The sequence below is a fragment of the Ochotona curzoniae genome, unplaced genomic scaffold, assembly GCF_017591425.1.
Source record: "Ochotona curzoniae isolate NIBS_2020 unplaced genomic scaffold, NIBS_Ocur_1.0 contig_1014, whole genome shotgun sequence".
Classification (NCBI taxonomy): Eukaryota; Metazoa; Chordata; class Mammalia; order Lagomorpha; family Ochotonidae; genus Ochotona; species Ochotona curzoniae.
The window spans coordinates 48,711,661-48,724,625 of record NW_024464920.1 but is presented as its reverse complement, the minus strand read 5'-3'; the positions used below and the strand labels follow the sequence as shown (position 1 = coordinate 48,724,625).

The 12,965-nt window shown below is 45.0% G+C and overlaps 1 protein-coding gene across 4 annotated transcripts in view; it reads right to left on the bottom strand.

The window, feature by feature from the left end:
• EP300 (E1A binding protein p300) overlaps window positions 1-12,965 on the bottom strand; it is a 66,367-nt gene that overhangs the window by 40,013 nt on the left and 13,389 nt on the right. For all 4 annotated transcript variants that reach the window (XM_040986615.1, XM_040986608.1, XM_040986625.1 and 1 more), the window contains exon 2: window positions 5,132-5,769. In XM_040986615.1, the coding sequence (XP_040842549.1) occupies window positions 5,132-5,769 (638 nt within the window). The remainder of the gene's footprint in view (window positions 1-5,131; window positions 5,770-12,965) is intronic.

Below are 12,965 nucleotides of genomic sequence, written 5' to 3'. Positions count from 1 at the left end.
TCCCAAGGTTTTGGGGCATCCTCAACTGCTTTCCCAGGCCACAGGCAGGGAGCTGGATGGGGAAGCAGAGCAGCCGGGATACAAACAAGCACTAATATGGGATCCCGATGGATGCAAGGTGAGGACTTCAGCCACTAGGCTGCTGCAGCACCAGGAATTTTCCCTGTTTAAAAAGTATTTCAAAGTGGGTCAAGGCAGAGAGAGAGAGAGAGACAGACAGACACTAAGGATCATTGCTCAGTTATCTTGCATTTGTTGTTCACTCTCCAAATAGCCTTAACAGCAGGTCTGGGGCAAGGCCACAGCCAGTCTCCCCAGCTGCCTTCCCAGGCACACAAGCAGCCAGGACTTACTGCCAGAGTTGGCTTATTGTGCAGTACCTCAACATGAAGTCCTAACTGAAGGACAATGACAGTATTTTAAAAGCATTTTTGGGACCTCTGTGGTGGTGTAACTAATTTCACAGCCAATATTCCATATGTGCACCAGTTTGTGTCCCTGCTGTTCCATTTCTTATTTAGCTCCCTCGTCCTGAGAACACAACAGGAGACAGCTCGAGTGTCTAAGCCCTTGCCATCCATGCCAGAAATGCAGATGGAATTCCAGGCTCCTCGCTCAGCCCAGTACTGACTTGGGAGTACTCTGGGGAGTGAATCAGCAGATGAAAATCTCTCTCTTCTCTCTTAAAAAAAAAGTCTGTGACTACCTGTGTACTTCAAAAACTAGCTTGCTTTAAAAATTGTTGTGGCCATCACACTTTTTCACTCCCAATCTTCTTTTATATCCCTACCCACTTCACCATTTAAATTCAAGCCCCTACACATTGTTTACACAGATTGTATCCAACAGTTACTCTGCTTCTGTATTCAATTCTCCATTGATAAAGACACACAGACTGTGGGATACACAAAGATCTTCAAGGACCTGATTTCCTCTCCACGGCATACTGATTTCTGCATGTATTTCTGGTACATGTGAAAACACCATACTGCTTGAACGCCCTAATTTTTCCTTAAACTGCCCCCTTTCTCTGCAACCAAACTAACCTACAAAAGAAACAAACTGCAAAGAATAAAGTTAAGGCTATTTTCTATTATTCATTTAGTTATAGCCATAACCTGCAAATTTTCCTCATCCTTCACACACCAAATGTTACCTCACTTCCTCTGTGAAGCACCCACTCCTATAGACAGCCCCTTTTGTACCTGGCACAAATGGACATTAGCTTATTCAAAACAACATTTGTGAAAATGCTGCTTCAATAGGCAAACCACGTACAAAAAGGAATTCTTCTGTATTCCTATCATCTTGACTTTTTAAATGTCTGTCATAGCTCTCTTAGGAAAACAGAAAATGTAAACGCCATAAAATAAATTTATATGAACTCCCTGTAAATAAGATTTAATTCTTGAAATCATAGGCAATCTTTCTAGTGCCTACATCTATATAAATACGACACTATAGTCAATTGAAAAATTTGCCTGTGGTAGAAAGGTAAAAAGCTCAAATCATCCAGGTTTTTCAGATGAGAGACTAAAGTAGTCTGCCTAATGCACTAATGAAGGGATTATAAGAGAATAAGAGAAGTGACATAGTTTGCATGAAGGAATGCAAGAATGAGGCAACCTGAATAAGTAGCATCCAGGGAAAAAAACTTCTCCAATAGTTGAAACTGAGAATCTGGCCAGTAAGATTGTAGAAACAGGGGCTTACAGCACCAGCATCCCATACAGGTTCTGGTTTGAGTCTGGGGTGCTCCACTCCGACCGAGCTCTCTGTTAACGGCCTAGGAAAGCACTAGCCATTCAGACTCAGAAACAGGTCGCACAAACTCAAGGCTGTGTCTGGTCTTTTTCACTGCAGCTTTAAGTGCTTATGCTGCACATGCTTGTACAGCTCAAACAAAATCCATGCCCACTAAGTTAGATATTACCTGCTTCGTATTAGCACGAAATTCAATCACAATATGAAAAGTATTTTATCATAATAGGTCATACTTTCATAAATAAATAATTTGGAGAAATCTAATCCTGTTTAGGACTGCCTTGGATGGCAGCCTATGGCAGGTGTTGGTATCCTACTCAGGTGCCCTTTTGATTCCTTGCTTCTTCACTTCCCATCCAGCTCCCTGGCAATGTGCCTGGCACACAGCTGGAGATGTCTCAAGTACTTGGGTCCCTGTAGCCATGTGGGGAGACCTTAATGGAGTTCCTGGGTACTGACTTCAGACCAGACTAGCTCTGGCCAATGCAGCCATTTGGAGAGTGAACCAGAGATTGAAGATCTGTCTCTCCTCTCTGTAAACCTGTCTTTCAAATAAAAATAACTAAATATATCTTTAAAATAAAAAGTTGATAGGCCCAGCACAGTAGCCAGGTGGCTAAAGTCCTCGCCTAGTATCTACCTGGATCCCATATGGGCATCGATTCATGTTCTGGTCGCCCCGCTTCCCACTCAGCTGCCTGCTCATGGCCTGGGAAAGAGGCCGACGGCGGCCCAAGGCCTTGGGGCACTGCACCCATGCGGGAGACCTGGAAGAGGCTCCTGGCTCTGGATAGCCTCAGCTCTGGCTGTTGCGGTCACTTGGGGAGTCAATCAGCAGACGAAAGATCTTCCTTCTCTCTCTTTCCTCCTCTTCATATATCTGCCTTTTCAATAAAAATTAAGGCATCACTGAATCCCATCAAATATTGATCTCTTCTTTTCCGTCAGAGGCAGGGGGATAACGTAAGCAGAGCCCTAGACCGTTCCACGCACCGGTTCATTCTAACACAAATGCCCGAACAAATGATCTGTACCAGTAAAGGTTAGGAGGCAGGAACTCAGTATCCCACCTGGGCAGCGCCTGCTGTCTCTTGAGCGCTCTGTCTCTTGAGTCAAAGCCAAAACTAGAATGAACCCTAAGGTGGGCTATGGTAGTACTGAGTTAGGCCAAATATTCATGCTCATTCCCATTGGTCCTCATGACCTCATCAAGATCCATTTCTTCCAAGTGGATTCTTCACAACTGAAATCATATCCATCCTGACTTTCCTCTTTAAAATCTCTCAGACATTATACTTACTATACATCCCCTTAAATGAAAATTAAATGGAGATTAACATATCTAGCAGCATGTTATTTAACTTCATGGCATTGTAAATTTCCATTTTTCTTCCTGCTGTTGATTTTGTATTGTGACTTTTTATTTAAGGGATGTATAGTAAATGTGAAATGCAGACTATCATATCCAGATGTGAGGATACAATGCAGTATGCATCTCCAGACAAAGATGGACTTCTAATGAAACTGTTAACTATATCTTGACAATAGGATGCTGGACTCAATGCCATTGTCCATGCCCGAATGATGGCCACGTGACTGTTTATGAAGAACTATGCTATAGTAATAATATAGGGGAACTCAGAAGGAGGAGGGCTTGCGGAGGGGATAAGTGTAATCCTAGGGCCTATGGAATATATCATAAAATGATAATAGTAAAAAGAATAACTAAACAAAATAAAATCTCTGAGCATTAAACCATTGCTCATGACATCAACATTCCATACTGAAGTGTCCATTTGAATCCCACCTATTCTGTTTGCTTAAAAAAAAAAAAAAAAGAGAAACACTTATTTATAGCTGATTCTGGCTATGGCTATTCCACTTCCAATCCAGCTCCCTGCTGAAGAGCCTGGGGAAGAAGAAGTGCTCAATGAGGAAGAAGGACTTTCTGGAAAATTCGTTTGATGTTAAATCTTATTTGCTGTGCTTTACCCAACACTGAATTCACTATTTAATCTGGAAATACTTATGCTGTGTAAGAGTCAAAGCTGTTCTATTCAGTTCCTTGTCTTTCCCACCAAGTTCACTCAGGCTTTTTTTTTTAATACAAAAAATAAGACCTAACACATTTGGGAAATCTGTCACTATAATAGATTGTTCATTGTAATGTTATTGTTGTTTAAATTACCCCAGAAAACTTTAAATATAGATTAAAAAAAAAAAAAAAAAGGCCCAGCGGTGTGGCGTGGCAGCTAAACTCCTCGCTTTGAACATGCCAGGATCCCATACAGGTGCCTGTTCTAATCCCGGCAGCCCCACTTCCCATCCAGCTGCCTGCTTGTGGCCTGGGAAAGCAGTTGAGGACGGCCCAAAGCCTTGGGACCAAAAAGATTTATTTATTTTTATTACAAAGTCAGATATACAGAGAGGAGAGACAGAGAGGAAGATCTTCCATCTGATGATTCACTCCCCAAGTGAGCGCAACGGCTGATGCCATGCTGATCCGAAGCCAGGAGCCTCTTCTGGGTCTCCCACGCAGGTGCAGGGTCCCAAAGTTTTGGGCCGTCCTCGACTGCTTTCCCAGGCCACAGGCAGGGAGCTGGAAGGGAAGCGGGGCTGCCAGGATTAGAACCGGTGCCCATATGGGATCCCGGGCGTGCAAGGTGAGGACCTTAACCACTTGCGCCATTGCGCCGGGCCCAAAATAAATAAATCTTAAAAAGAGAGAGAGAGAAGTGCTCAGAGACCTGAGCCCACACAGGAGCTACAGAGGCATCTCTTGGTCCCAGCCTGGCCCAGTCCTGGCTGTAGCAGCCATTCGAGGTAGTAAACCAAGGGGCAAAAGATCTCCATCTTTGTAACTCTGCCTTTCAAATTAATAAGAATAGTAATAAATCAAAAAGCTAAATAAATAAAAGCAAAGTAAATTAAAATTCAGAATGACAGTTAAAGCCTTTCTCCCCATGGGGATTCCCTCATCCTATTTCACAACTCATGACCCACTCACCCAGTCCTCCGTACCTGTTACACTTGCTAACACATTTTCAAATAGACATGTGTCAGACTGGAGAGCTAAACTTTTTGAGTTAAACATTCTTTAAATACTACTTGGCAAAAGCCAAGACACCGAACAGAGAGTTCCAAAAATAACATTAATCCTAGAAGGAAGTAAGGAAGGCAAGAAAGAAAGGAGGGAGGGAAGACAAAGGAGAAGCCACACCACCAACAGAAAGAAGAGTCAGCACTTGGGATTCTCTGCGGCTGTCCACCCTGCAAGGTGGGTTCGCACTGCCTCCACCAGACAACAGAGGACATCCACCCCTCCCGATGCACAGCTACCACGCACACAAACCCAAGCTGCACTCACCTTCAGGGGCTGGGAGCCCCTCAGTCCTGGCTGTCCCGCCATCTGGGGCGAGCCCTGCTGCAGCGGCTCCGACAGCAGGCTGCCAGCACTTCCCAGGCTTGGATTCGGGTACTGCATACTTGGTCGTCCCCGGCCTGCTCCAAGTGAACCGTTCATGACTTGAGTAGGCATCATCCCCTGTCCGTTGCCTGCAGTCAGCATCCCAGGGTTCATGCCAGCATTCATCCCTGTGCTCATTCCCATGGCAGGCTGGCTGACTGGACTGTTTATCATACCTGCCGTGGACTGCGTGGGACCCTGATTTGGTCCACTAGTGCTCATCCCCATGTTGGGAGAAGTCAAACCCGCCTGTGCCATTGGGCTTTTGACCATGCTATTTATCAAACCTAGTCCAGGACTGTTCTGCTGGGCCTGGCTGGCCATGACTTGGCCTGGGCCACCGACCCCCATGTTGAGGTTAGGGGAACTACCAGAACGCAGCAATTCCGACAGCTGCTTGTGTTTAGAGGCTGCATCTTGTGCTATGCCAAGACTTGTCTGAAGCTGACTGATATCCCCACCATTGGACAGTCCCAAGTCTGTGGAGTTGATTAATTCATCCGGCAAGTCGTGCTCCAGGTCAAACAATGAGCCAAAATCTAAAAGCAAAGAGAAAAGATCCATGTTAAAGTCGAACAGAAGAAAAAACTGTTCCACATTCTATTTTTAAAAAACATTGTATATCATATCCAAACATTTACTATTTACATTAATTTTTTTCTTGCTATACTTCAATGAGTAAATGGGATTAGTTATAGCAACATGTTTCAATACTTATCTAAAAAGTAAAAAAGACCAAATGTTAGCTTGACATTTCTTGAGTTGAAAGTTTATATTGAAAGAAAAATAATGTAGTATGAACATTCAAGATTCAGCTTAAAACAATTTATGTATATACAAACTCAATGCATTTAAAGCAAAAATTGTGAGTTCATAATCATTAAGAAAATAAATGACCTGCAAAAACTCGCGCTTTGTAGACCCTGTGTTCCCCAAGGTTCTACTGCAGCATCTACTGCCAAGTATGTAAAACCAAGTGAGGACAGCTTTCCTCGACCAAAGTCCAGCCGGAGCAGGGTAGAGGAGCACACACTCCCGTCTACAACATCCTCAGCCAACTCCCACACAGACAGCAATTACAGATGAACACACAATCTTCCAGGTGTATTCTTTTCTTTTTATTGGAAATGCAGATCAGATTTATGCAGAGAAAGAGACGGACAGGAAGATCTTCCATTTGTTGGTTCCCTTCCCAAATGGCTGACGGCTGGAGCTGAGTAGATCTGAAGCCAGGAGCCAGGAGCATCTTCTGGGTTTTCATGCAGGTGCAGGGTCCAACACTTTTTGGGCCATCGTCTGCTGCTTTCCCAGGCCACAGGCAGAGAGCTGGATGGGAAGTGGAGCAGCTGGGACACGAACTGGCACTATATGGGATTCTGGTACTTGCAAGGTTAGGATTCAGCCACTGATCCAGCATGCTAGACACAATTACTCAATTTTCAATCTTATCAGTATTTGGGACTGGCTAGGTTTTTTGTTCTGGTGAGGGGAGAGCATGCTTTTTTTTAAAAAAAAGATTTATTTATTTTTATTGTAATGTCAGAAATATATAGAGAGGAGGAGAGACAGAGGGGAAGAGCCCCTGTCCGCTGATTCACTCCCCATGTGGCCGCAACTGTGCTGATCCAAAGCAAGGAGCCAGGAACTTCTTTGGGGTCTCCCACACAGGTACAGTGTCCCAAAGCTTTGGGCTGTCCCCGACTGCTTTCCCAGGCCACAAGCAGGGAGCTGGATGGGAAGCTGGGCCACCGAGATTAGAACCAGCACCCATATGTGATCCTGGCGCAGTCAAGGTGAGAACTTTAGCCGCTAAGGCTGCAGTGCTGGGCCTGGAGAGCCCGAAAATACACTCAGCAGATCTCTAGTTTCTGCTTGTCAACAGCACCTGTCTGTGCTCCAACTGCAGCAACTAAAATGGAAAGGTCCCCCCAGGCATCACCAAATGGTCTTGTGGCAAAATTGTTCCTTACTGATCTATTTATAGATGTGTGGGTCTTTAACCTCACTTTCCACAGACTTTTCCATAAGTAAATTAATACTAATTTTTTTTTTAAGTTTGAGCTTTCTTTAACTTTCCAGTTTGCACACTAAAAAGGCACTATCACAGCCCAGTACAGTAGCCTGTTGGCTAAAGTGCTTGCTTTATATCCACTGGGATTCCATGTGGATGCCAGTGCATATCCCAGTTGCTCCAGCTCCCTGCCCGTGGCCTGGGAAAGCAGTCGAGGACGGCCCAAAGCCTGGGGACCCTGCACCCATGTGGGACACCCAGAAAGAAGCTCCTGGCTCTCGGTTCGGATCAGCTCAGCTCCAGCCCTTGCAGCCATTTGGGGAGTGAACTAGTGAATGCAAGATCTGTCTCCCCTTCTCTCCGTTAACTGACTTTCCAATAGAAAAGAAACAAATCTTAAGAAAAGGAGTCACTAGCAAGAATTTAAGGTAATTGCAATCTAGAACAGATTATCTCATCAATCTTGTCCATCTGTTGCAAACAAGCCTTAATGATCCACTTGATCCAGTTACTTCTGACACCTTAGAGGATCTCTCCATGCCCCTCCTGCTCCTACAAGCCGTCAGTCATGTCACTGAAATCACAGGGCTATTTGCTGCCAAATCCACTCTCCCAGCCTGTCACCTCTCACCACACCCATGCCACCAGACTTTTAGCTCTTTAGAAAGGACATGGCATATTACTACAACGGATTTCTTACCTGATGCTCAACACAGTAAGCATGTGATCACACCAGAACTGAATGAAATTATATTCCTAAATTATAAGACATTATCTGTAGTTAATTTCTGCATATTTCTTCTCTCCAGCATATACCCAGGGTTGCATGGTGGCAGAGCACAGTCATCCTCAGGCTGCAGTGCTGGCACCCCATAAGGACACCAGTCTGAGTCCCAGCTGCTTCCACTCTAGCTCCCTGCTAACCGATATTGCAAGCAGTTGGGGGAGTGAACCAGCAAATCTCTGTCTGCCCAAACCCCTCTGTCTCAGTCTTTGCTGGAGCACCCACAGCTCCAGAGGCAGCACCCAGGTTCTAGTCGTGGCCCCGTTTAGCTTTCCGGTAGTGAGCATCCTACTATGCAAGAGATCATGATAAATGGTAGAGTCCCAGCTATCCATGGGGAAACCTGGGTAAAATGTGGCTCAGTCTGACTGCTGAGTGAACCAGGAAGGTGAACCAGCCTCTCCTTTCAAATAAAAATAATACAGAGTATTCTTAGCTTAAAGAAATGTAAAGGCTTAGGCCCAGTGCAATGGCTCAATTGGCTAATGCAGCACTCCTTGCAAAATGTCAGGATCCCATAAAGGCACTGGTTCCAGTTACAGCCGCTCCATTTCCCATCCAGCTCCTTGATTGTGGCCTGGGAAAGCAGACGATGGCCCAAAGCCTTACGACCCTGTACCCATGGCGGAGACCATGGCTTCCAAATGACTCGGCGCTCTAGCTGCTGTGGTATTTGGGGAGCAAGCCAGAGGACAGAAGATCTTTCTATGTCCTTTTCTCTGTAAATCTGCCTTTCCAATAAAAATAAATCAATCCTAAAAAACAAAATTGTACCTGCTGCGTTCACACCTAATGTCCACATCAGGCAGGGGCCTTCACACTGCTCTCCACTTCACTAAAAAATTAAAGGCTTATGCTGGAGGATAAGACTAACAAATAGGCTCAGTATCCAAGTTACGATACTAAAAACAGTAGGAATAAGACAACTAAAGATAAGAAATTAAAAATAAAGGAAAGTGATAAATAAAAGGATAACAACAAAGTTAGAAGTTATTTCTTTGAAGGGAATAATAAAATCTAAACTTCCGAGAGGGCTAAAAAAGAGCAAAACATAACAAGCCACACTATCAACATTATGTAGAAAACAAAAAACAAACAATAATTTCTAAGAAACCACTAATCCTTAATCCAACAGATTATACAGGACATGTAACTTGGATATCCCTGTTTCTCCAAGATATGGCATGATGAGTGGCAGGGAGGGGAATGGGAAGAGCTAGGATTTAAATCAGGAGTTAGGGAAGAGGGGCCCTATGTGGGAACCTAATGGCTAAAGTCCTTGTCTTGCATGCGCCAAGATCCCGTAAGGGCGCCAGTTCTAAACCCAGAAGCCCCACTTCCCATCCAGCTCCCTGCTTGTGGCCTGGGCAAGCAGCTGAGCACAGCCCAAAGCCTTGGGACACTGTACCCATGTGGAAGACCTGGAAGAGGCTCTGGGCTCCTGGCTTCAAATTGGTGCAGCACCAGGCGTTGCAGCCGCTTGGGAAGTGAATCAATGGATGAAAGATCTTCCTCTCTGTGTATCTGATTTCCCAATAAAAATAAAATAAATTTAAGAAAAAAGAAAAAGGCGAGGAGGTAGTGAACCTGCACATCAAGGCAATTCTGCCTCTCCTGCTGTAACACCTCAATAAACACATCTTTTTCGTAAAAAAAAAAAATTACATTCGTTACACAGAACAAAGAAAATTTAAGATTCATTTCAATGACTCCAAGGAAAGCAATAAACAGAACTTAATACGTAACTACAATATAAAAACAAAACTCCAAAGCCAGAAGGAATTAGAGGCATTTTTTTAAATTAACATTTTTCTCCCAAAATGTAATTGACAGTAAATATGCCTCCTGGACAAATGTTAAATCTCTTTAGTATCAGTAAAGGCACAACTAGTTCTACTCAATTCTGGATTATCAAGATAGAGAAATGGGAGGAAAATGACAACTTCTTTAAAAAAAGAAACATCTTCGTACAGGTGATGTCATTGCTCACTAAAATTCGAAGCAAGTACACCAATGGCTTGTAGTTTCATGTAAATGCTAAGCAGGACTCGATAAAGAGGTTAGCAAACCTCGGTAAATGGGCAACAATGATTAGAAACAAATTTTAAAGCACTGTTTATGATAAAACAAGGGGAAAAACTCACAGTGTTTGCAAAAGTGAACATTATCTAAACAAAATATCACCCAAAAACCCTCACTGAAGATACTGTCCAATACCGACCAACAGATTCAGTGGTGTGGAAACACAATCTAACAGCTTCCAGGGAAGCAGCAGTGTGAACAGGAAGTCCACACACACGGTCAAGGCCACTTGAGAGTCTGAGCTGGAAAGCGGTAGAGTGAACGGGCAATCTCTTCCAGCCATTGGTTCTTCCAGGAGACCACAGATGCTGGAGCCAGGGAACCGCACACGGTCTCCCACACGGGAGACAGGGGCCCAAGCATCCGGGTCTTTCTCCCATTTTCCAGGCACAGCAGAAGTGAGCTGAAGTGGAGCAGCTGGGACTTACACTGCTGTCCATATGGAACGTTCATATTGCAAATGGTTAACTGGCTGCCCTACAATGCAACCCACAATGCAACCCTCCTCCCCTGACCCCCAGGATCATAATCCTAACTCCTGACTTCAGCCTGGGGAGAAAACAAGTAAGATCTCTATAACCTTGCTGTCATTAAATACAGACACATTCGGGCGGGCACAGCGATAAGGCTCTCATGATTTCTACACGTATTATTACACTGTTCAAAAGTGCATACGTAAGTGCCAGTGCTTGGTCTAGCAGGTTAGGCTGCAGTGCCGGCATCCTGTATGGGCTCATTCATGATGTACCTGCTCCACTTCGCATCCAGCTGCCTGCTAATGTCGCAGCAGCAGATGGCTCGATGCCTGGGCCCTTAAACCCACAGACAGGGAACAAGCTCCTGCTTCGGCCTGACCCAGCACTGGCCACTGCAGCCATTCACAGAGTGGACCGCACATGAGGACCTTTGTGTCCCTCCCTCTCCAACACCACCTTTCAAATACATACATCTTAAATTGTGCTGGGGTCCCATGTGGGTGCTGATTTGTGTCCCGACAGCTCCACTTCCCATCCAGCCCCCTGCTGTGGCCTGGGAAAGCAGTCGAGGACGGCCCAAAGATTTGGGATCCTGCACCCGCGTGGGAGGCCCGGAAGAAGTTCCTGGATCCTGGCTGTGGATCGGCATAGCATCGGCTGTTGCGCTCAATTGGGGAGTGAATCATCGGATGGAAGATCTTTCTGTCTCTCTTCCTCTCTGTGCATCTGACTTTCCAATAAAAATAAATTAAAGAAATGAAAGACTGACTTATTTACTTGAAAGGCAGAGTTAGAAAGTTCTTCCACCTGCTGGTTCACAGGTGGAATGGCTTCAGAAGTCCAAGCTGAAGCCGGGAACCTAGAACTTCACGCAGGTCTCCTACATAGGCAGGTGATGGAGGACCAAGTCCTTGGGTTATCAGCCACTCGCTGACTATTTCCCGGGCACATTAGCAGGGAGCCAGAGGGAAACAGACGGCTAGAAAGCAATGCGTACATGAGACCGTGGTTTTGCATCTTATGGCTTACCCTGTGGTACCACAATGCCAGTACCAAATTTTACTCGTGTTAATCTGTGGTCATGTATGTGATGCCGGAGAAGGAACTGGCTTCAGTAACAGAAAAATCTCTCTAGGATTTTACTTAACATCTGCTAGAGCAAATCTGCTGCATTTTGTTTCCATCGTATATTCAGACTTTACCATGAAACACGGCAGATCTCAAAAATCAGAGTTGAAGTTTGATATACTTTTTTTTTTTAACAGTAAACCTAACAACTCTGACAGATCTAGATGGTATAACTATTACATGAGGTTTTAACTCTATGACTGACACCGATTACTCTTATTTTCGCCAATGGCTCACTTGGTTATAATCTCAACTAGCTCTGTTTTTTGCTATACTTCTTTACCAACTTTGACGGATCTCAAGGATTAGGGCTCTGTTAAGGCATACTGACACTACCCACACCACGCAGCACATGCTCAGGTATTAGGTAACAGCTAACATTTAATACTTCACAGGCGATAGCTTTCCCAGGCCACAGGCAGGGAGCTGGATGGGAAGAGGGGCTGCCAGGATTAGAACCGGCGCCCATATGGGATCCCGGCAAGGACTTTAGCCATTAGGCCATGGCGCCAGGCCCAAAACTGAGAAGTCTTAACAAAATTTAAATTGTATTTCCAGACGATTATATTTTATATGCTATTATACTGTTTCATTTTATAGAATATCAAGTCTCTATTAGTAGTGGAGAGCCAAGCTGTGGTACTCTAGGTTAAATGGCTCCCTGCAGTGCCAGCATTCCACACGGGGGCCAGTGTGAGTCTGAGCCGACCACTTCTCCATGTGCTTCCCATGTGCTTGGGAAAGCCAGAGTACACGGCAAGCCCGGGAGCCTGCATTCCCACGCCACACCAGGCTGGAGCGCCAGGCTGCCCTGGCTCAGCCCCTATTGTTACAGTCATTTTGGGGAATGAACCAACAGATGGAAAATCTCTTTTCCTCTCAAAAAAGAAAAAGCATGTCCTATAGCTCAGAGTAGCAGTCAGAGCAGGGGGTGGGATGCCCTGGCCTCCCAGCGCACGGCCCAGGGCTGCCCCCCAGCTTCACTCCTGCCTTGGGCTTTTTGCTGCAGGGACCCCAGGCAACCGCCTCCCATCACTTTCTGGGAGAGCTAGACTGGGTTCTAAACTCCCAGTTTTAACAGCCCAGTCCAGCCTTGGCTGCTGGATTAGGACAGGAGTCAGTGGTTGCTTCCTCTCAGATAAACAATCAGAATATCAAAGAACATCATCAACAGGATGCTTCTACACAACAGGCTTGACAAGTCCCTGTAAGCCTTAAGTCATATCCCAATATAACATTACTCTAAGTAACAGG